This window comes from Panthera tigris, chromosome C2 (genome assembly GCF_018350195.1).
Source record: "Panthera tigris isolate Pti1 chromosome C2, P.tigris_Pti1_mat1.1, whole genome shotgun sequence".
Classification (NCBI taxonomy): domain Eukaryota; kingdom Metazoa; phylum Chordata; class Mammalia; order Carnivora; family Felidae; genus Panthera; species Panthera tigris.
In genome coordinates, this window is record NC_056668.1 from 221,669 (window position 1) to 245,871 (window position 24,203).

Below are 24,203 nucleotides of genomic sequence, written 5' to 3' on the forward strand. Positions count from 1 at the left end.
AGAAGGGCACCCGGGGAACGGCGGCACCTTCCACGTATCCACAGCAGCCCCGAGCCGCGCTCTGTGGGACGGGGCCCCGCTGTCCACACAGCAGGTGACAACTGGGCCTCCTTGGGGGTGGTGCCGTCCCCTCGGTCCCACGCGAGGGCGCCTCTGCAGCCAGGAACACCTCAGGAAAGTCAGGCCAACGCGTGAACACATATTTAGAAATAATCTGTACCATGTCTGGAAACAAAACAGCATCTGTAGGGACACCACAAGTTCTGACTCGATCTGGTAAACCTGCTGTGGCCTCGGGGACCCTGCAACTTTCAGGGTCACGCAAGGGGAGGGCCTGGTGGCCTGATCACTAACACCCCCACATCCTCAGCAGAGGCCGAGGGTCCAAGGCCAGTGAGGGACCCCCACAGTGGCAAAACAGTAATATTCAGAGAAAACTGCTATCAGAGCACCCCCAAGTCCTTCACCCCCGCACCTGAAGATACACGCTCACAGCACAGGGTGAGGGGTCAGCAGGAGTCCCTGAGCTGTTGAGGCATGAACGTCAGACTCTCGGGCCACAGCGGCAGGCCTCCCGTGCGGTGTGGACGGACCCCACCACACATGCGGCCCGTGTGCAGGGGGTGAAAGGTAACCCTCACCTCCACTGGCGTCAGTGAGCTCTGTTCTTCGAAGGAAACCCAGGTAGCCAGTCCTTGCCCAAATGGTCTGTGTGTCTCCAAAACTCAGCCGGGCACTGAAGTGGTCAGCGTGGAGCGCCTCCTCCCCATAGACCGTGTAGTAGCCGGTGGCGTTGTGGGGGCTGCTCACCCAGATCTGGTGGGGCCCAGGGGACAAGAATGTTGGCACGTCACAAACGCTGGGCACAGGTTCTGCCGTGAGACAGCCACTGGCCGAGTGAACAAAGGCAGGGGGAGGGGGAGTTGTTTCAGTGTCTCTCGTCTTGTGGCTCGAGCAAAACTGCAGGCACAGAGAAAGCAGACAAGCAGCTTTTCTCTCCTTGGAGCGAAGCGACCCCTCCTTCGCCCTAGGAGCCACCGGTGGGACTCTGTGGCACGGATGAGCTCACAGAGGCGCCTCCCTGCTGCTCACGTTGAACTACTGTTGACAGTGAGAAGGAGTCGGGAGCTCGTCCCACATCCACAGAGGGACCGGTGAAGGGGCTGAGGGCTCACAGGACGGAGCGGGCACGGCCACTACACTCGCCCTGCAGACATGCTAATTTCACATGCATCCACGCACCCTTGTCTGCCGCACCCGTGCTAGCAGTACCCAGAGTGTTGTGGGGTCCCCTAGGGAGTCCTTCTACACACTGGGCCCATCCAGGACCCACAGTCTCCTCCCCAGACTGAGCGCCTGGCTCTAGACGCAGGCAGCCAACAGGCCTTCTGCCAAGAGGTGGGTTTCCCAACCTGGCACAGACCCTTTGTGACTATCTCGGGGGCAAACTGTTACCCTAACAGGCCAGGGTCCAGCTGGCCAGCAAGAGGGACGGCTGAGGGAGGCCCCATGCTGACCACACCCAGCCCTGGCACAGGCACACCTTCCAATCGGGACACCAAGCGACCTCTGGGAGGCCCTGTGTAAATACCCCCGAGCCCCCATCCACCGGGACCACAAGGGTCCTTGTACCCTCCTGGCATGCCCGCAGGCCTGGAACCCATCGTAACAGACCAACTCGGGCCTCTACTAGGCTCCTGGGGGACAGTCCCCCCTGCCCCGCGTTACTCTAGACCCACTCCCACGCATTCGTGCAAAGCCTGCACCCTCTGGGTGTCAAGGACCCTCCCTCAGGGACTGCTTTTCTAGGGGAGGTGCAGTTTCTGTGCAGCTCCTCAGGCCCCCCAGTTCCTACAGAACTTGAGGTTTCCCTTTGCTGGAGGGCAACCCTGGGGTGGGCTTCATCCTGCAGGACCCAAAATCCTCTGCTGAGAATTCCCGACTCTGGGACGGATAGGGGAGAAGGGAAGGGACAGCTGCTGAGGCCATGGGGGCTCCGGGTCCCCTGCCTTACCTCTCCCAGGTGTGAGTCTCCAAGGGGCCCTTTGGTCTCCGTGTGCGCGATAATGACCTTTACCCCAGGGAGGATCTGGAAGGAGAGTGACGTGCACATGTTAATGATGGGGATGGTTAGAAACCAACCTAAACTTGACTTTGAATTTTAATCGAAATAAGAGACTTTTTTTTTTTTTTAAAGTAGGCTACATGCCCCAGTGCACAGCAGGCTTGAACTCATGACCCTGAGATCGAGACCTGAGCTGAGATCAAGACTTGGATACATAATGGACTGAGCCACACAGCCACCCCCATAAGAGACCCTTTAATAGGTAAAATAAATAGTGAATCTTAGCAAAATTATCCCAGTTCCTAAGAACCGACCGTATTTTGGATTTCAAGAGGGGTGAGGAGGGTTTGTTTCCGTAAGCATCTGCCGTACCTGAGGTCTTTCATTAAGGACACAAGACGACGACCTGCCCCTTGTAGGGCACACGAATGTGGGGTGCCGTCCACACATCACGCCTGCCTGCAAGGGGCTCTGTCGGCCCCATGAGCCCCAGTCCTGCACCGGGAAGCTAGCCAACAGGGCACGGCTGGCTCAGGCACACGGGGGCACCGGCTCTTCCCCAGGAGCCTTGGAGAACACTCCAGGGGAGGTGCCTCAGCTCAGGGGACCCCAAGCCTGGGCCCCTGTCAGGCCACCCAGACACCTGTTCTGTCTCAGGTGGCTTCCCCATATGAAACAGAGGTCAGTGGGGACCTCCAGGCAGGTGGGAAGGGTCAAAGGGTCATGGGAAGGTGTGGATGCAGGCGCTGTTGCCCATGGTCACCCTCCCACCTCCCCCCGCAGCTTCAGCCACACTGGCTCCTCTGCAGCTCCCACTCCCACTCCAGGACCTTTGCAACAGCTGAGACTTCTGCCCCACGTCACCGCGGCTGTCCCTCCTCAGGAGCCTGACCTTTCACCCTCCACACCCACCCCTCCATAGACCCATGGGCTGGTCCTGTTGCTGCCCCACTGCCCTGTCCCTCTCTGGGCACTTCCCTGCCTCCCTAGAGGCAGCTGTGACCACCAGGGTGTGTGAGCAGAGCTGGGGCAGCCCTTCCAGGCTGCGTGAGCTATGCCAGCCTCCACGTCTCGCCTCTGGGACTGTGTAGGTCTGGGACAGGTCGCTACCTGTGCTCTCGACCCTACCACGATGTGCGGCGAGAGCCGTGGGAAGCCCTATGATTGGGGGCTGTCTGTTCCTGGTCACACTGGGGACACAGCCCCGCCCTCGAACCTGCTGTCTCCTGGTGCCCAGCAGCTTAGTCACAGCACCCAGGCCATATCCCCATCTTCATCACTGCCTGGTAGGGCCGTGTGGGTACTCTTCTTTCCTCAAACATTCCCTGGTTCTGAGGACGCCTGCTCTCCAGATACCCGTGAAGGCATCGGGCCCCGAACCAAGAGGCCCATGGCCTCAAGCCCCACAGTGGGAGATCCTTCTGGGCTTCTGTACCTGAAGCCCTCCCGTTCTAGGCGTTAGCTCAGAGGTGTCCTTGTGTGTGCTAGTGGGGAGGAGAGGAGCCCTCTGCATCAGCCCAGTCCCAACCACAGTCGACCTGTGTCCATTAGGACATTTTTATTTTTATTTTTTATTATTATTTTTTAATGTTTATTTTTGAGACAGAGAGAGACAGAGCATGAACAGGGTAGGGTCAGAGAGAGAGAGGGAGACACAGAATCCAAAGCAGGCTCCAGACTCTGAGCTGTCAGCACAGAGCCCGACGTGGGGCTTGAACTCACAGGCCGTGAGATCATGACCTGAGCTGAAGTCGGACGCTCAACCGACTGAGCCACCCAGGTGCCCCCATTAGGACATTTTTAGCCCTCAGCACCCACCAGGGGCTAACATAAGAAAGGACCTGGGTGTAAGTCCCAGCTTCCACTACCTTTCCAGACTCCGTCAATGGCAGACTGTGCGGAGAACCCCGTTCTACCAAACGTACCCTAAAAATTAACAAGGGAAAAGGTAATCAGAAACTGATTATCACTGTAACAGTCAGTCAGTGGACAACACCACACCTCCAGGGTTTTGCTCACGACCTTGCTGTGACCTTGAAGCAGCGACTACCAGCTCCACATGCACCAGCCCCAGCTGCCTGGCTTACATGCCACCGCTCAGGGTAGGGGCTTGCTCTAGGGTTCTTGGGGCCCTCCCTGGACCAGATGGCCCCACTCCAGGAGGCTTCACCACTGTTTACCTCAAGCTGCAGCATGGCCACGTTTGAGGATCCAGAGCCAGGATCAAGCTTCAGAGCTGGGAGGGACCCAGACTCACAGGTACATACCGTGGCCCCCAGCACACATCTACTGATGTAAAAACTAAGTCCTGTCTTAAAATGGTATCATGTGGAAAACATCCTTGCCTTGGCTGGTTTGCCTGTTTTCTATCCCACGAGAAGACACATGCCAAGTGTTCGTACCTGACATCATCCCTCCTGGTCATGGGAACAACAGATACCGGGATGCTGCCTGAGCTGTGCTGACACAAGGGAACAAGAAGGAAGCCCAGGCTCCCCCAGGGGACTCAGCCAGCCAGCTGCCAACGCCGGGGTGCTGGGAGGTCCAGGCAGGGCAGACCCAGCCTGCAGAACTTCACCTGTGGGCGTGGAGGACCCTTACCTGTCATGGCGCAGCGCCCTCATGTCCACGTAGACGGTGGTGGGGTCTGGGCCGGCCGTGCCCTGGAAAGGAGAGCAGCAGAGGACCTTCATCTCATTTTCAGGAGTGTGTCCCCATCTACACGGGCACAAGCCGTGTGACAGCTCTTCCTGGGTCCTCAGGGGACGCCCAGGAAGGCAGCTGCTCTGCTCAGGGCACTGAGCATGCCCAGGGGCATGGATGGCTTCTGTCCAAACATCTATGTGGCTTGACAACATTCAGAGACTTGTCCAATAACACTGACTGGAAATCTCAAATCCTGCAGTTTTACGTGTCTGCTCTAACACTTGTCTGTTCCTGCTGGTCCCTATACTCTGTGCTTGGTGAAAACACCACCGTAGGTTTTGGAAGGCATTTTCACCAGCCGTCAGATTGGGCCTGGCCTCTCACCAGCCGACCGGCTTCTCCTGAGGGCTGAGCATGGCAGAGGCTCTCCCAGGGATCGGCCCGAAGGACGTCTCCCTGCTCTCCTCTCATCAGACACTTGGGCACTGGTCCTGCCGAGGATGTTATATGTTCCATTTAATCGATAAGAAACATCGAATTAAATGGACACTCTGGTCAACATCACTGTCTAAAGATGCCAGACAGTGTAGCCTATGTCTGCCCTGGAATTAAAACAACAATGATTGTTTGAGACCAAACACTGCTCTTCCTCCAGAGGTAACGCTAGGACTGTTAAATTCTTTTGAAAATAGCTTTGCTCTTATATTTGGTTTCAAGGGAGCTTTTATATAACATGCCAATAACATCCACTGTGAGCAAAGTCAGACAGCAAAAGAAACATGTATTTGTCTGGAATTCACAAGAAGGTCACATGAACTCATGGGGGAAGCACAGAGGTGCCTTGAGGTTGAGGTCAAGGTCGTACCTGCTCAGCCAGCTTTCCCAGCCTGTTGGGCTGACAGAGGCAAAGAAGGCCAGCAGAGCGAGACAGGGAGGAGACAGCCACAGGAAACACAAACAGAAAGCAACAGGCCACGTGAGAAACACACAGTAAGAGAAAGCAAAATACGTCACTGCATCTCAAAGCGCAAACATGAACAATCCATTAAGATTTTCGCAATCATACGTGGCATCCCACGCGCCGACAATAGAATAGATACCTTCAAATATCGAGTAAATGCTGAGCAGAGAGTAAGGTCTTCACTTAGAGCCGCTAACTGTGCATCAACAGCCTGACCGATGCTCAGTCATACTTTCTACACTAGAGAGGGATATTAGGAGGGGACCCTAGCCCACCTCCTCCTGCCACATAGCAAGGGTCTGTGGCTTGGAGAGGATAGCAGTCTTCAAGGTTGAGAGGACATCAGCAGCAATGCCAGGAGAACAGGAGGACAGTCTCTGCATGTAAGACCTGCCCTGTGCCCGGCAGGTGCGCCCCGGGCCGAGGACCAGGGCTGAGCAAAGGCCCCGGAAGCCTGGCAACAGCCCGGGATCTGGGCCCGCTCTGGCTCCAGTGGTGCCTCTTCTGCCCTGTAGTTCCGGAACCACTTCGTGGAGTAAGGCATTCAGTATGTTTTTAGAAAGAAGTGAAATGGAGATACTAGCACCAAATCTGGAAAACAGCCAGTCATCTGAAGAAGCAGTAAACAGCACTACAAGTGAGCTATTCAATTTCTGAAACTTCGTGTTTCCTTTTAATAAGTAAAATACCTTAATGTTTCAAAAACTAATTTAGGGCAATACAAATCACCACATTAATTAATGTTTCAATTTAAAATTGCTAACTGTCTTTACAAGTTTATCTTGCTTTAAAAAATTAGCTACATATTGTATCCTTTGAGATTTTTCCCGGTAAGTTAATAGTCACTGTTCAAGAACAACTTGTGTTGTTTCCAAGTAAGCCTTTGTTCATCAACAAGACTAGAACATCTTTTAAATAACAACCTCCTGGCTCACAAAGCTGACCGGTTCTGTGTAAGTGAAAACACCAAGGGCTCAGAGGGCAAGCAGGGAGGACAGCGCACGCAGGGAGGACGAGGACTGCAGGAGACCGGTGCAGGCCTTACCTGGAGGCAGATGGCCACGTTGACCCTACACCCGAACGTGGTGCTCACAGCGCGCGCTGGCAGCCCCAGGTCCTTGAACAGCTTGGAGAAGGACTGTGTGAGCGCGATCCTGGGCCGCTCCTCAGCTACCACCATGCAGGTGCGCACGCAGGACAGGTTCACCCCCTTCGTCTGCAGGCAGGGCGAGCAGGGCAGGGAGGCTAGTCCCAGTGGAGATGCAGATCCCACCTCCCCAGCTGGTCCTGGTTCCTCAGGGTCCTAAGTTTGGATGCACTGGAGGGTGCCCCGCCCCCCACTCCTGGCATCCAGGTGGCTCCCGCCCCTGCACACAGCTCTGGCTCCACCCCAGGCCTCAGGGGACCCTGAGGTGCACTGCTCAGAGCTAGTATAGGACCCGCCCCCCCTTCCCCGGTACCCCTGCACTCTGGCCCCTGCACCCCTGCCTGGGTCTCACACTCTCCTTTGCTGTGTGGGCTGTGCCGATAAAGGGAGTGACCTCTAGAGGTGCAGGGAAGAGGGCCCATGAAGCCAGTGCGGCTCAACTCCTGGAAAGGGTTTTCTCTGTTTCCATAAACGGCTTGAACAGATCTTGGGAGGTTTTTTTTTTTTTTAAACGTTCCCAGGGGCCCAGTTTAGAACCAACGCAGGAGCCCCTGGTTTGGGCACTTTGAGATGAAGGAAAGCAGGGTGCAGGGCAGGCCTCAGTGGCAGACAGGGGGTTGCGCTCACCCTGAGGACACCGGTCTGCGCGCCCAGGCCCTTGGTGCACATTTCCATCACGGAGTAGGAGCAGAAGGTGACGCGGGCCTTGTACTGGCTGACGGCTGACAGCCACAGGGACACGTTGCTCTCCAGCTCCAGCGGGGGCACCAGGACTGACTGGTGTCCGGAATAGACGCTGTGAGAGAGAGCACAGGGAGGGTCAGGACAGCAGGACAGCTGCGGCCTCGGCTCTGTGTCAGTCCTCGGCCCATGAGCCTCAGGGATGCCCTGTCCACCTGCGCCAGAAGGGCCTGGGGTGCCCACCTCTCTCCTCCTTCTCTGAGGGCACTTCTTTTCTAGCCAGAACAGGACGCAATTGTGCCCTAACGTCAAGTGGGAGTTTCGATAGAAAGTACTGGGGCGGTGGGGGCAGGAGCAGGGGTGATATACAGGGGTTTAGTCTCCCTCCAAGCACCTCAGAAGGATCCAGGATCACAGTTTGGGTCAGGGTCTGCCGGCTGGAGTCCCTGGCTTTCTTCTTCCAAAGATTTGTCACTACTTCCTAGTATCTGATGAAATTAAGTAGTCTCTTCCCTATTACTAGTAATGAGTACTGTTTACATTTAATGAAAAATATACTTTTACTCTTTTACTCAATTTCAGACCCAGCCTCCAATCCTTTTCACCCCCAAACAAACCCACTCATATGTGTATCTTAGGCTCGTGAGTATCAAAAATGAGCACCAAAGCTCCAAAGACTTACAGCAGCAATTCCAGCCCTGCAGGTGGGCATGGCACCCGCACACTCACCTGCTGCACACCACCTGCAGAGACACTACCTGCAACATCACCCGCACACTCATCTGCACACTCACCTGCACAGACACCACAGGGCGAAGCCAAGGCCGCAGTAGGGGTCAAGACAGATGGCGATCTGCCTCGAGGGGTACAGCTCACACTGTAGCTTTATGGAGCGGCACAAGGCACTTGTGGCTGCGTGCGACATCTGAAGTACAATGAAAGATCTGGTCAGTGATGTGAGGGGAGAGAGAACAGTGGCCGCCAACCACAGCCGCCAGGCACGTTTATTTCCTTAAAGGGTGGCTGCTCAAATCTGCATACAAACCAAATAATACACAGGAAAATGTACACTAAAAATCTTCTAAATGAGATTTCAGAATAATAAAAAAATTGAATGGAGCTCTTGGCTCCTGGTAAGGAGACAGACTCATCAAAGCCACCTGCTCCCAAAGATAGTCGTAAATCTGAGTTTAGATGTTATCACAGAACATCAAAATATGCACTATTCTCAGGCTCACCTAATTTGGGGGGTTTACTGGTAGTTAGCACAGACTTCAAGGAACAGTATTGTTGCTTCAAGCTGTGGATAAGAGTGAGGGCCTGCATAAACCCACACCCACCATCCTCTCCGCCCACCCCATCAAAGGCTGAAGCAAGTAAGAGCTATGATCACATGGCTCACCTTCACACCTGCTAAGATCCCTGTAGTCGACACGCTGAAATCCAAGTATGCGAGCAGGTCTGGGGACGGTGGCCTGAAAATGCTAGCCACCTTCTTTTTTGGTATGTCATCTGTTGAACCAGAGACACCAGTAATGTTAATGCTACTTCAGGCTCTCATAGGGAGGAAGGAAACAGGATTCATACCTGGGGAGTCTGGGGGAGAGTGAGTGCAGAACAGAGGGAGGCCTCAAGGCAGCAGGCCACATGGGTACATGGGGAAGTGCATGTAAAAAAAATTTTTTTTAATGTTTATTATTTGAGAGAGAGAGAGAGAGAGAGAGAGAGGAAGCAGGGGAGGGCCAGAGAGAGAGGGAGACACAGAGTCCGAAGCAGGCTCCAGGCTCTGAGCTGTCAGCACAGAGCCCAACGCAGGGCTCTGACCCACAGACCGTGAGATCATGACCTGAGCTGAAGTCGGTCGCCCACATGACTGAGCCACTCAGGTGCCCCGGAAGTTCATTTTAACCTTCAAGGAAATGTCATGTGGAGCAGACCCACCATGATGGCTTTGAATGTGTGGTGACAGTGGGTGAAGTGGACACAGAGGGAAGACAAGTCATGAGAGCCGAACAGGAAGCCGCTTCATTTAGCAGCGGGAGAGTTCAGAGGTGCAGGGACCTACTGGAGGTCACAGAGCCTGTGGCAGAGCCAGTGTTAACAAGAACTCTGACCGCAGAAACAGCACTAGGGACAGGCCCTCAGGGCTGCCGCGCTTCATGGTTCCTATGAGACCGTGAGGCAGACACAAGTGAGGCAAGGGCTGGGGCCCACCCACGTCGTAGCAAGCTGGTGAAGCAATGTGACTCTCTGGAGCCAGTCTGCTCCTAAGCCCGCCCGGGGGCCCCTGGACCAGCCAGCTCCCTGTGCCTATAGACAGGTACTGGGCAGGTTGCCACAGACAACATGGTCCCTGACCTCTTCCCCTGGAGAGCACAGACAGACAGATGCCTGCCAGGTGCGATGGAGAAGGAGGGACTCCTGCGTACTCCACGGCCAGCACCTCAAGTCACTAACAAAGCTTGTGGGTGCTACTAGCTTGGGGTGTCTCCATGGGGAGGGTGACCTCAGGGTCCAAGGCACAGTGGTCCAGGGGTTTACAGCCTTCCTGGTCAGCCCACAAGCAATTCATGGGGCACAGCAGCACTCCCCAATGATGGGGACAAAGGATAGATGTATGTGTGCTATGGGACATGTGTCCCCACAACCACCGACTGCTGTACAGGCATGAGAGGCAGTGAGAGGAGGGGTGGTCCACAGGCACACAGGCTTCATGCAAGGATCTCTGCTCTGGTTCAGAGGCCCCACCATGAGTGAAACCAGGATGCAGGCTGCCAGCAACCCAGTGGCAAGGGCCCTTTTAGCAGCCTCCTCACCACCGACTTCAGCTGCCCTTACCTAACTCTTACTTTTTGGTGGCAATGATGCAACTCCTACAACAAAGAAAGGAAAGGTGGTGTGTCCTGGCAGGGCCAGCACACAACCAACGGTGCTGAGGACAGGTACCTGTATCTAGAATGGTCGGCCAGGTCCTGACGTCCACGGCAGCCGCTGCGTCTTTGGACTTGAGCAGCCGCATGATGGCCTGTGTAGTGAGGACGCAAGCAGACTTGCTGACCTGCAGGGCACAGGGGTTGAAGGCGTGAGTGAGACGCAGGGCCTGGGAGAGATGACACATGAGACCTCTGGTCTACCGGAACAAGGGCCCTCCCATCGGGCCTGCCTGGCCGTCCACAGCGCACAGGTACCTCTACGATCATCTTGACGGTGGGAAGCGTGGTGGCCAGGTTCTGGGGGTGCGGAGGCCGCACGGTGACAGGCACACAGCCGCAGTACAGGCAGCCATAGAAGGCGGCAATGAGGTCCACCCCTGGGAAGACACATGGTGAGAGGGGGTCAGTGCAGGGCGGAGTGTGGCTCACAGCGCCTAGTACCACGGAATGATAAAGCAGGGTTCCTGTCACGTGCTACGTGGATCAAACACAACTTCTCCAAACTAACACGATATTGAGACAGGGAAACTGTCTCAATAAAGGACTCCATAAAAATCTTTTTGCTCCTTTTCCTGATTCTATTCTTGCTAGGATCTGCATCCCTTTACACATGCCTCAGAATGCAAACAGTGTGTGTCTTCCTTGTGCGGACAAGGAGTTGGTGTATTTCTCCAGAACAGATCACACCCAAGGAAGGACCAGGTGAGGATGCCCAGAGGAAGCCATCATATGCATATTCCAGACCAGGGCACAAGACAAGTGGACACCTAGGCCCCCTGGCTCCAAGGGGTAACACCCGGGCTCTCGTCTTTGTTCTAATCAGCTCCTGGGTGCCTGAGAGGACTCATGCACTGGACCACCATCCTCAGTAAGATCCCCAGATCTCGAAAAAGATGGGACTCTCCTTTCCTTTCTGAGTTTCCCAGACACTGTATGTACCTGCATTCTCTCTACATCCTCAATAAATTCTCCTTTCACCTCCTGCCTTTCTGCATTTGATTTCTATCCTGTGCACAGCCAGGGAACCTCTTGGCTGGTCCTGCATGACCCCCTGGGGTCCCCAGACCCAGCCTGCCAGCTATCAGTATTTCTTGAACTCAGTGCTGTTAGGGATGTACAGAGAACTATCCTGAAAGGCTGGGGAGCGGATGGGGGTGTGCATGGCACAGAGAAGGTCACTGAGGGCAGGAGGCCTAGGCCCGGAGAGCAGCACCATGCCTGCCATTCCTGTGTGCAGGGGCCAAGCACAAGGGAGGTGTGCAAGAGCAGTAAGGAACCTTTCTGAGGGGCTGCCTAGCTTGGAAAAGGAGGGGGCATGGGAGGGGGAGGGGTCCACCTCTGCCAGCAGAAGGTGATGAGGAGGATGAGGCAGGGGGTCCACCCCCTCCAGGAGGAGAAGGTGGGGAATGCAGGCAGGGGTCTCTGGAGAACTGGGGACACCAACGCTGCACCTCCTCACTGTACATGTGTCCCGGGCCAGGGCACCCCATCCTGCTCTCAACTGTACATCACAACATGCGACCACCAAAATGTTCCTTCAAATTTCTAAATGTTTAAAATTCCTCATATTTAAAATTTAGGGGGAATTATACCATGCTTAAAACCTGTATTTCCGTCCTGAACTCAGCCCAACTTGACATGCGTTTCCCGCGCCCCCCACCGTGGAGGCCCCTCTAGATGCTACCCCTCAGAGCACACCAGACCCCACTGGTCAGCCTCAGGCTATTTCAATTCCAGAGTCAAAATAAATATGCCACCTTTCACCCAGCTGGTGGGTTTCACTGGATTACAAGTCCCCAGTGCTCCGTCAGTACCAATAACGTGACACTGCGGCCAGGGCAGCTCAGCACACCAGCCAGGTCCAGCTGGCCCCCCAGTACCGCTGCCACAGGACCATGCATCTGCTCTGTGCCTGTGGGGCAGCCAGGAGGACTGAGTGAAGGGAGAGCAGGTGCTGGCACACAGCAGGCCAGGGCACCTGCATGCACGGTCCCTGCCCCACACGGAACAAGCATAGCCTCAAACCCAGCACGCAAGAGAGACATCACCAGGAGCTCATTTCCTTGAGCTCACAAAATTCATGCTGTTCCCATTATGCTCATATTTCCTCCCATCCCTGGAATCACCAGGTGAACAGGGTGGGGAGAATCCAGTCCCAGCAGCACCCCACTCTTCTGCAGTGTCCAGAGAGCATGGGTTCTTAATCCCTTGGCTCTCACATCCTTTTGAAAATTCGAAGAAAGTCTTGGACTCCCCCTTCATTCCCAAGAAATACGCAACACACGCGCTTGTGGCATTTGCAAGATATCTGTGCCCAAGGGAGGTTCTGGGCCTTCCAGCAGGGACCACAGCTTAGCCCTCCAGCTATTAAACTCTCCACCTGCCCGGTTAAATTCATAAAATGTAAATTTAGGGGTGCCTGGGTGCCTCAGTCTTAACCATCAGCTCAGGTCATGGATCTCACAGCTCATGGGTTCGAGCCCTGCATAGGGCTCTGTGTTGACAGCTCAGAGCTGGGGAGCCTGCTTTGGATTCTCTGTCTCCCTCTCTCTGCCTCCACCCCTGCCCCTGCTCCCCCACTTGTGATCTGTCTCTCTCGCTCTGTCTCTCAAAGATAAATAAACATTAAAAAAAAATTTTTTAATCAAAAAAATAAAATGTAAATTTAGACCTTCAGCATGCATTTTCTTTTTTGTTGTTAAAAACAGCTTATGGGGAAGCCTGGGTGGCTCGGTTGGTTAAATGACTGACTCTTGATTTAGGCTCAGGTCATGATCTCACAGTTTGTGAGTTCAAGCTGTGCTGATACAGCAGAGCCTGCTTGGGATTCTCTCTCCCTCTGTAAAATAAATAAACTAAAGAAAAAAAAAAAAAAGAAAGTTTTAAGGTGTTCTGCAGTTACTTTAGCCCCAGACTTTCCTGTGTGAGCACTCCTCAAGCTTTGCAGCTCCCACCTGACCCCGGGGGCGTGGCCGTACCACAGTAGAGGGTGTGGTGTAGACAGCTCGGGCAGGGGAGAGCACCAGCTTGCCTTACACTGACATGCTGTACGATGTCTGGCATAGACCTGGAAGCCGGGGTAGTTCAAGAGTGGGGACTGCAGTCGCCCTGGGGAAAAGCACCCTACACTCCAGAGAATGAAAAGCAGAGACAGACTTTGAGGCCCGTGGGTTTAGAAGCATTCAAGTTAGCACATCCCTGTGCCAGGAGAGACCAGGCTGCCACCCAACCCCATTCCAGGGATGAGGGAGCATAAGGCAGGCGGACCCCCCAGACCACCCCCAGCTAAGATAGGTATGACATTCCTCAGCTCTCCTGGCTGCCCAAGGGCAAAGGAAAGGGGAAAAACAATGGTTAGCTGATAGAGATCACAGTCATGCAGGACAGGAGTCTCCAACAGTTTACAAATATCTTTGTAAATTACAAGAAAAAGGCAATCTTATCAACAGCCTAATCTCCAGAAACCTGTAGACTCAGTTTCCTGGAGCCCCAGCATCACCCCTCCACAGTGATGTGGGGAACAAAGGCAAGAAGGAAATGGCAGGTAACATTAAATTTCCACATAACCTGCAGCCCATTGACAAACACTTGTGGCAAATACAGAGTATAGTTTCTCCAGGAACCCCTTGCTGTCCTAATGTTAATGTCTTACTAGAGGAAAACCTCCTTAGCTTGACAACAGGGAGGCCTCAGGTATCTTAGGAGTCCTCATTAGCACATCAAAGTCCCTCTGGAGGGCTCCCTTTCGACTTGACCAACTCCACAGTATGTAATCAGTCACTCCTCACAAGCCCGGTGCGCTCTTCCTGCCCCCGGGTCCTGTCCACGTGCTTTAATAAAATCACCTTTTTGCACCAAAGACTTCTCAAGAATTTTTTCTTGGCCTTTGGCTCCAGATCCCACCCCTCACCATCACTCCAAAACCTCATCAAAATGAGGGTAAGAAAAGAGAGGCTGCATTTGTAACGGCCACTCCTGACAGCACGGACACAAAGCAGCAACAAGGGGCAGGGGAAAGCAGAAAAGCAGGTGCAAACCTTGTCAACTGTTTTCAGAATTCATTTTGATGGTTACAGTATTTGTACAGTTATTCTGGGAGCACTGCATGTGATGCAGGGCTACATAGCTTAGTAATTATGGGATATCTGAACTCTATCATCTCCCTGTTCTGAAGAAGCAGGAGTCTTGGTATGGAAAAAAGGAGATACACGGCAGGTGAGGTTTGGTAAAGTCCTATGATCCTGGATTTGAATGGGATGTAACACTATGAACTCAGAAGGCAGCGCCTCTCTAAAGATACACTTATTTAGGGGCGCCTGGGTGGCTCAGTCGGTAGGGTGGCAAACTACAGCTCAGGTCATGATCTCGCGGTCTGTTGAGTTCGAGCCCTGTGCTCTGTGCTGACAGCTCAGAACCTGGAGCTGAAAGGGCGGGCCTACGCCGGCCAACTCCATCTAGTTCTGTGTCCTTCACCTTGACCACGCCTCCTCCCCTTGAGTAACCTCCCGCTCACCTGCCTAACAGGACTCGGACCCTTCCCCAGCCAATCGGCTGAGGCCACAGCCATTACCTCACCAACTGCCCCTAGGCCCCAATAAAACCTTTGTCGTTTTGAAACTCGCTCTCTCTCCGGTATCTCACCGCTGCGTCGGTGCAGGTAGGGGATTGAGCTCGAGCTAGCTCGAATAAAGGCTCTTTTGCTTTTACATCAGACTCGGCTCCCTGGTGGTCTTTGGGGATCACGAATTCTGGGCATAACAGAGCCTGCTTCCGATTCTGTGTCTCCCTCTCTCTCTGCCCCTTCCCTGCTTGCTCTCTCTCTCTCTCTCAAAAATAATAAACATAAAAAAAATTTTTTTTTAATAAAAAAAGATACATTTATTTATAACTCCCAGTTCTGCTCACTGAAAGAGCCAACAAACAGCAGCCAATCCAGGAGAAACCAGTGTCCCTCATGCCCAGATTTTGTTCTGGGAACTAGGGGGGGGGGGGGGACAGGGGGGCTCCGTGGAGAAATGGCTGATCTTAGGTCTGGGGTAGGATGGGCACTAGGGGGACTTGGAGCACCTTGTCACAATAAAGCTGAGGAAGCAGTAAGGGACTAGTGGCCAAGTGCTAAGCCAGCCAGAACAGGCTCCTATTGGCCAAACATGGCAGAACCTGAACTTGATAAGGAAAGTAACTACAAAGGATAAAACCCAACAAATAAGTTTAAGTCTGTGCGTTCATATTGATATGTATATATTTTTAAATTCATTGCTGGGTCACCTTTGGAGTGTGACAGGAAACAAAATTCATTTCATAAAGAACCAACACATATGAATTCTACCACGGGGTAGCCAAATACCAGATGAAGGGGGAGGTTTCTGTGTATTAGTTCTATGGCCAATAAATGGAAAAGAAATGAAAGAATTAGAGTATCACTGTTTTGTGACCCCTAAAGGATTAATGAATGTTAAACACCGAAGCATCAGTCAGTGGCTGCTAATGCCACCAGCAGAGACACAAGCCAGCATGGGCTTCTGGTGAGATCATGCAGGAGCACTTGGTCTTGGCAGAGACACTGGACCAGAGTCTGACCCAGGGCTGGGATCTAGCTGCCAGCCTGCAGGAAACACGGGGCCAAGAACACACTGCTCTGTAGCATCTGGGCCGTGGGGCCTCTGTAGGTAGGGTCAGACCAGGTCTTCGGTAGATAAATTGTAAAGAGAGGGAAATGGAGAGCCTGTGGATTAAAAGAGACTTTATCAAAGGAAACTGGGAGACCAAGCTGACATGTAGGGTGCTCTCGTCTGTGTGCTCACACCCTAGGGAGCCGGAAGCGGTGACTGCAGAGGTCAGGGGCACAGGCTGCTCCCGGGAGAGTGGAGGAGGTCGTGCTCAGGACAGGGAATGCTAGGGACCGGGCACCTGGCCAACCTGCTGGAGGTTATGAGGGTGTCTGCTCCATAATAACAAAGTGTCCCAGGGAACGCAGAGCCGAGGGAGGTGGCGTGTGCACAGGGCATTCAGGGTGTGCTTACCTGGGGGGTAGACTAAAGCCACATGGTCCCCGACGCTCAGTCGTGCCTTCTCCATCAGGGCGGCGGCAACCCTTTCAGCCCTTTTGTGCAGCTGGACACAGGTTGCAGTGCTGGTGACGGTGCCCTAGGAACGCAGTCCCTGGCTGAGCGGAGCTGGTGGGGCAGGGCGTGTGCTCACACTGCACACACCCTGTCCCCAGAACCCTGTGGTTAGGGGCCGGGACCACTGCCAGTCCTACAGACACATCCATTGTCTCTCCCCGTCATCTGTGGAGTTCCTGCAGAACTGCCAAAGGTGGCTCTTTGGCCATCAGTGAAGGGACGGGCCACGAACATCTCAGGAGAGCCTGGAGCAGTGGGGGCTGCTTCTTGTCCAGGACAGAGACACGGCCATTAAAGAAAACTCTTTTGGCTTTTTTGATAAAATATCTTAAATATAACAACATTATAAAGATAAAGCCATAAATGTCTAAGTTCTCAATGCCTAATAATATTCTGCCTCATTGTTTAAATTTCTCTTTTTTAAAATAAGCCATCACCACTCTGCATGCCACCCTCAATTCATCCTCTCCCTGCCCAGAAACAACCATCACCCTGGATACATATGCACACAGTAATCACATTAAATGAACAGACATCCATAAGCTGCACGGTTGTGCATGTCAAAGCTCCCGTCCCCCAGGTCAGCGGGCCTGCGCCGCGGTGGGTGCCTGGCCGGATGCACAGCTGCCCCGGCCGCACGGGCTCCTCGTTCACTTCACGTCTCTGCTGAGGACAGCTGGGCTGCAGACCAGCTCCCAGCAAATGTTTCCTTCGCTCGGCCGACCAGAGTCGGGCCGGCCTCACAGCTTGTGTAGTCCTTCTTAAGAAAAGTAACAGGGCAGCTTGGTCTAAACATAATGCCCCAGAACAGACCGGCCCCTGGGAGTGGGAACCCCTCGCTTCTCCTCGACTGGTGCTTCCACTGCACAGGCCAGTGTGCGTGTACGCGGAGCCAGGCACGCAGGCCCTTGAGGCTTCCCGAAGGGGAGCTAGGCTTGTTTCTCCCATCCCAGCCAAGGTGCAGGATGTCAGCGCCAGGCAGATACAGGGAGCCCAGATGTCCAGAGCCCGCCAGTCCCCTCGGACGACCACCTGTACAGCCACAGGCCTGCTGCTGGGTCAAAAGCCAGCACGTCCTCAGGGACCTAAGGACAATTCAAACCCGAAGAAGGCTGACAAACCAAAAGAAATGCAGTTTTACTAGTGACCTTGAGAAAAGTCTAGAATGGATTTGGAGAAGGCCAGGGCTAGTCTTCTGCTGGCTCCTCCTGAGCTCTCCCTTGGCTTTAAAGATGGCCAACCCCTCCACACAGATGCCTGGCAAGCTCCTCTGTGGGGCCCCCACCCTGGGGCCCTCCTCCCTTGAGAAGCACCCCCTGCGCTCAGGTGCTCAGACCACACACCGCGTGAGGGCACGTCTCTCCTCCTCCTCTGAGCTGCCACCTCATGTCTGGGCCCGGCCCCCGCCAATAACTGTTAATTATTGGCTGTCTCCATGCTTTAGAATTCAATCAGTCACAAAATAAATGTTAACACTCTTCTAGATCCGCAGTTACACAGGACGAGGAATATAAAGTCTTTCTTACGGACCGGTTTTCCAGCAGGGAAGACTCACTTCAAGCGTCCCGAGAGCAGGTGCCCTTTTCCTCTTAACACTTTCACTTAACACTTAACACTAACACTTAACACTTAACACCTCTTAACACGATAACTCGGCAGGTATCAATAAATATGTTTTGAATGAAGGGACAGTGGGCAGCAACAAGCAGAAACAAAAGCTGGACCAGCATTTTTCTAAGAGCACAGTGACCTTCCCTTTACTATGTCAAAGTGCACATGTTGTTCTTACATCTTGGGTGATGCATCTGAGACAGGATTTTTACCGTTATTTAACTTGTCATGTTTCTCTATTTTGCCTACTGGCCCACCCATTGGATGTGAGAGTTACAGCCCCTCCTTTCTATCCTAAGAACTCCAGGTACAGTGTAATCACATCAGAAGGTGCCCAAAATCCTGACAGTGAATTTCTGAATCTATACCAGGATCAGGGCAGTAAGCAGCATTTGCCATGTCAAATCTATAAACAAAAGTCTAAATTCCTAATTTTTACAAAATAAACATTTCCTTTTAACTCATTTACAAGCATACTGTTTGTTTTTTTTTATAAGCATACTGTTCTTAATTGGGAAAGGAGCTAATGAGAATTTTCCTGTTAAATATAAGATGGACGGAAACGTTACTGCGTGAATTATGTGACAGCTGAGTGCTCCACAAAGAACGCGGTAGGCAGAGAGGATGGCCTGGCAACAACACCCTGTTCTCCGGGCAGGGACTCTGGGGACAGAGCACCGGGAGCTGGGGAGGGATGGGCACAGGTGGCCTACCTTGGCATTGAGCAGCAGGAACAGCGGGTGGTCGGGGGTGGTGTGCGCCCGCCACTGCAGCACATCCGGCAGGAACAGGAACTGTGTAGAGAGGCCCATCAGTCCACGGCCTTGCCGGGGAGGCGCCTGCCTCGCTTTCCCAGGCACTGGCCACTTGCTGTTACCTTTCTCGCCTGGTCACTGTCCTCCAGGTGAGCCAGCTCCCTCCCTGAGGCCTGGGCGATTCTCTTCCCAGCAACCAGGTTCCCCACGATCATGGAGGCTGGTCCAACCTCTAGGAAACAGGGGCGGAGACCCTGAATGAGAAGGCATGGCTCTGGGTACAGAACTGCCATGTGACTGTACATTTCACTCTTCACTAAGATACAGACGCTCAGGAAACCAGCCACAAGGCTTATGGTAAGTGACGAAGAGAATCTCTCAAATACAAGCAACACCAGACTGAGAAATTTACCAAACGGCATATACCTGGGGGTAGAAGATTTGACCTCAGCCATAACAGAACATTTTAATAGACTTCATTGTTTTACTGCATTTTACATATAAAACAGGACATTAAATCTTTCTTAGTAAGTGTATTTATTTAATGATATTTTATTGGTTCAATAATCAATAAAAGTTATTATTAGCATTTACTAAAACTTTACATAACCAATGGAACAAAAATAACAGTCAAAGCAGGCTTTAAAATTAGTTTTTACATGTGTGAAATCAGGGAGTAGACAGTGGCCATTTGGGTCTCACCAGCCACGGGACACAGCACCTGTCCCCTGGCACCCGCAGCCTTGGCACAGCTGGCCGCCCCCCCAGCACTGCAGAGGGTCCTTAGATTCCTGAGCTCCAAGACTGCTCTTGGGCGTCATTTCTACTCCGGAAGAGTCACAGCCTCACCTTCCAAGCCTAAGACGCCATGCCTGAATGTAGTCACTCCGACGGGTTCCAAGAGACACGTGAAAACCACCACACCACACAGGTGACGTGATGACGTTTGCTCATCTGTGCCTTGGGTCCAGGGAGGCAGGAGGTGGAGACTGACCTGATGTGCCATTCACTATGGCTCTTAACCCCAGCCCCAGAGACGTAGGGCCCAAGAGGGCTGTACCATTTAACCACAGGTATGGCAGCCACCAACATTAAGACTGATCAGACAAGTATTGTCATGCACAACTAACCTGGTTGTTTCTGGCGAGGTTTGGGGAGGTTGGTGACACAGGTGTGAGGGCACATTAGTACATTACACGGGTGCAGCATCCCCTCCAGAAACCGCTGCTTGGTTTCAGAAATATGAATCCCTCCAAGGGGAGCCTTGGGCAAGGTGTTGGCAGGAACCAGGGCCAGACAGTACACGCCCACCTGGTGGATGCTGTCGATGGCCTGGAAGGCGATAGTAACACGAGTTAGGAGACGCTGTGTTTGAGACCTGGCACACACACTGACACGCTGACCCACTCAACACTGGCGAGAAGCCGGAAGGCTTGTGAGATGGGTGAGAACATGCAAATCCAAAGGTCAAAGAGGCAGTGACCTCTGAGACATTCTGTTCAACGAGAAGACACGGAAAGACGGAAAGACGTGTGTACATTTCCTACAGTGTAACACACATATACATACACATATACATAAATATGGAACTGCTTATGTTAAAGAAAGGAAAGTTAGAGAAGCTGTGGGGGGGCAGAAGCAGACTTCTCTGAATATCCCTGGCATTCAGATCTGACTTCGGAGCCATGTATATATTTTACTTACAAAAACCTTGAAATTTTAAAAAGCATTCCCCAGTGACTGAAAGTAAGATAAAACAAATGAACTTAGCCGCACTGGAATCAGATTGGTGGCAAAGGCCCACAGAGAGAGTGTATTTATTTAAACATGGTAATTTGATTAGTACCCCCCCCCGGCCTGTGAGATACGTCCTGTGGGCAAAAAGAATTGCAAATGGTAAGCTGCTCTTGGAGATCTCACGTTTTAGAGGTAGTGTGGAGACTAGGATTTTGAGACTGCAGTGCATAGTGTGGCCTGAGGCACGTGAGTGACTGCTGGGAGCTGTGGATGTCTGCAGTCTTTCAGTGTGGCAGAGAGGAGATCCATGGCTTATGTAAAAACCTTGTGGTACGGAATCTGGCTTGGAACTTGCAGCATGAATTCATGATGGAGGCATCATTTCCCACTCTGTCCACTGAAAAAAGCCCCAAAACAGTGACTGAGCAGCAACGTCAAGTGCCCCGATGGTGGTACCCAATTCCATTTGCCCTAGGAAGTAGCAGGGTCCCTAGAGTCCCCACCGTGACACGTCGAGGACACAAAACACACTGCCTTCCCCCAGCCTCTGAGCTTCCTCGTCTCTGCTCTGGCCTCAGAGAATCCCAGGGGAATGTCAGAAGGATTCAAGAGCCAACCTGAGGGGCTCCCACTGGCCACTGAAAAATAAAAAAAACTATAATGGATTGAAACGCATACAGTATGTTTAAATCCACTAGTTCTTAACGAAAGGTAAACAAAACTCAGTGGTCACTTTTAGAGGATTCTAAGAAAGCATCTCACTACTCTGAAATCACTCCTTGATCTTGTTTTCCTATACAGCCCACCACCAGGCCCCCAGGTGACCGAGGAGGACATGCACTCTCCAAAGAAGAAACTTCTAAGGCTGCTTGGGTAATGATGAGAAAGTAGCACCACTGTGAAGTCCTAGCAGATCAGTGACTACAGGAGCGCTAAACATCACATGCCACCTTCTATGAAGAATTTTTGCCAGAAAACTGAACCTGAGTCTGATCAATCCTCTGGATCTAACCACAATGTGCAGGACTACAGGGGACAGATGACTGTATTAAATAACACCACAGAGGGACAATTGCCAGAATTCAGGCTAAACAAACATACTGGACAAAGAACTTGGTTTTGTCCATAAACTAATCACAAGAAAAATATGATAGAGAAAGAATCCATAGATTAAAAAAGACTTAAAGACCTGTCCCCACCAAGTATAACTTTTCACCTCATTTTGATCCTGAGTCTAACAAACAAGTTAAAACATTAAATAATCAGGGAAGTCTGAATCGTGACTAGATATTTAATGACAACAAGAGATTACTGTTATGATAAAACACAGCAGGTATAGAGGGAACGTACCTCCCTAAGAAAGGCCATATTTGACAAGCCCACAGCCAACCTCATTTCAATGGGGAAAAGCTGGAAGGTTTCCCTTTACGGTCAGGAACAAGACAGGGATGCCCACTCTCACCACTTCTATTCAACATGTATGGGAAGTCTTAGCTACAGCGATCAGGAAAGAAAAAGAAATAAAAGACATCCAAATAGTAAAACTGTAACTATTTACAGATGGCATGGTCTTATATATAGAAAACCCTTAAGACTCCACCAAAAACTATCAGAACTGATAAACACATTCAGTAAAGTCGCAGGGAACATCTGTTGTGTCTCTATACACCAATGAACTATCAGAAGGAGAAATTAAGAAACCAATTCCATTTACAATTGCACCAAAAATAATAAAATACCTAAGAATAAATTTAAATGAGGAGGTGAAAAACCTATACACTGAAAAACTGACACAGATTAAAGAAACTGAAGACATAAAAAATAGATACTCCATGCTCATGGATCAGAGGAATCAGTATCGTTAAAATGTCCACTCTTACCCAAAGCAATCCACAGATTCAGTGCAATCCCTATGAAGATTCCAACAGCATTTTTCACAGAACTAGAAGAAAGCCTAAAATCTGTATGGAACCAAAAAAGACCCCAAATACCCAAAGCAATCCTGAGGAAGAACAAAGCTGGAAACATCACCCTTTGTGATTCTGAACTATATTACCAAGCTACAGTAGCCAAAATAGTATGGAACTAGCATCAAAACAGACATACAGGGCACCTGGGTGGCTCAGTCGTTTAAGTGTCTGACTCTTGATTTAGCTCAGGTCGTGATCTCATGGTTCATGAGTCTGAGCCTGGCACTGAGCTCTGGACTGATGGCGTGGAGCCTACTTGGGATTCTGTCTACCCTCTCTACCTCCTCTCTACCCCTCCCCTGCTGTGTACGTGCACTCTCTCTCTCTCAAAATAAGTAAACTTAAAAACAAAAGACATACAGATTGATGGAATTAGAATAGAGAACCCAGAAATAAACCCATGCATACACAATTAATTTACGACACAGGAGGCAAAAATATACAATGGGGAAGGGATGGTCTTCAATAAACGGTTCTGGGGAAACCGGGCAGTCACATGAGAAATAATGAAACTGGACCCTTTTCTCACACCACCCACAAAAATAAAATCAAAACTGGTTAAAGAGTTGAACGTAAGACCTGAAACCATGAAACCCCGAGAAAAAAACACAGGTGATGAGCTCCTTGACATCAGTCTTGGCGATGATTTTATGGATATGATGCCAGAAGCAAGAGCAACATAAGTAAGTGGGATCGTTTCAAAGGAAAAAGCTTCTGCTCAGCGAAGGAAACCATCAACAGAGTGAAAAGACAACCTACTGAATCAGAGAAAATATTTGCAAACCATATATCTGATAAGAGGTTAAGTTCCAAAATGTATCAAAGATTCCTACAACTCAATAGCACAAACAAACAATCCAGTTAAAAAATTGGCAAAGGATCTAAATAGGCATTTTTCCAAAGAAGACATACATATGCTCAACAGGTACATGAAAAGGTGCTCAGCATCATTAGTCATCAGGAAAATGCAGATTTAAAAAAATGAGATATCACCTCATTCCTGTTAGAATGGCTACCATCAAAAAGACAAGAAATAACAAGTGTTGGTGAGGATGTGCAGAAAAGGGAACCTTCATGCACTGTTCAGTGGAAATGTAAATTAGTTCAGCCACTATGGAAAACAGTATGGAAATTCTTCAAAAAATTAAAAGTAGATCTAGCATATGATCCAGCAAGTGCACTACTGGGTATTTACCCAAAGAAAACAAAAACTCTAATTCAAAAAGATAAATGCACTCCTATGTTTACTGCAGCAGAATTTACAAAAGCTAAGATATGGGAGCAACCCAAGTGTCCATGGACTGATGAATGGATAAAGAAGCTGTGGTGTGTGCGTGTACACACACACACACACCGGAATACTACTCAGCCACAAAAAAAGGAGATCTTGCCATTTGTGACAACATGGACGGACCCCGAGGGTATAACACTAAGCAAATTAAGTCAGAGAAAGACAAATACCACATGACCTCACTTACATGTGAAATCTTAGAGCTCACAGATACAGAGAACTGACTGGTGGTAGCCAGGGCTGGGGTGGCGGCTGGAGGAAATGGGTGAAGGGTCAGAAGG

At 51.4% G+C, this 24,203-nt stretch overlaps 1 protein-coding gene across 4 annotated transcripts in view; it reads right to left on the reverse strand.

Annotated features, from left to right (window-relative positions):
* The window catches only part of DIP2A (disco interacting protein 2 homolog A), a 116,769-nt gene that overhangs the window by 2,644 nt on the left and 89,922 nt on the right, over positions 1–24,203 (reverse strand). For all 4 annotated transcript variants that reach the window (XM_042956561.1, XM_042956563.1, XM_042956562.1 and 1 more), the window contains 14 exons: positions 20,055–20,256; positions 19,047–19,156; positions 18,883–18,963; positions 16,457–16,580; positions 10,689–10,810; positions 10,447–10,558; positions 8,903–9,012; positions 8,295–8,425; positions 7,447–7,615; positions 6,718–6,888; positions 4,667–4,728; positions 3,934–3,991; positions 2,015–2,089; positions 642–816 (listed from right to left, as the gene is read on the reverse strand). In XM_042956561.1, the coding sequence (XP_042812495.1) occupies positions 642–816; positions 2,015–2,089; positions 3,934–3,991; positions 4,667–4,728; positions 6,718–6,888; positions 7,447–7,615; positions 8,295–8,425; positions 8,903–9,012; positions 10,447–10,558; positions 10,689–10,810; positions 16,457–16,580; positions 18,883–18,963; positions 19,047–19,156; positions 20,055–20,256 (1,702 nt within the window). The remainder of the gene's footprint in view (positions 1–641; positions 817–2,014; positions 2,090–3,933; positions 3,992–4,666; positions 4,729–6,717; positions 6,889–7,446; positions 7,616–8,294; positions 8,426–8,902; positions 9,013–10,446; positions 10,559–10,688; positions 10,811–16,456; positions 16,581–18,882; positions 18,964–19,046; positions 19,157–20,054; positions 20,257–24,203) is intronic.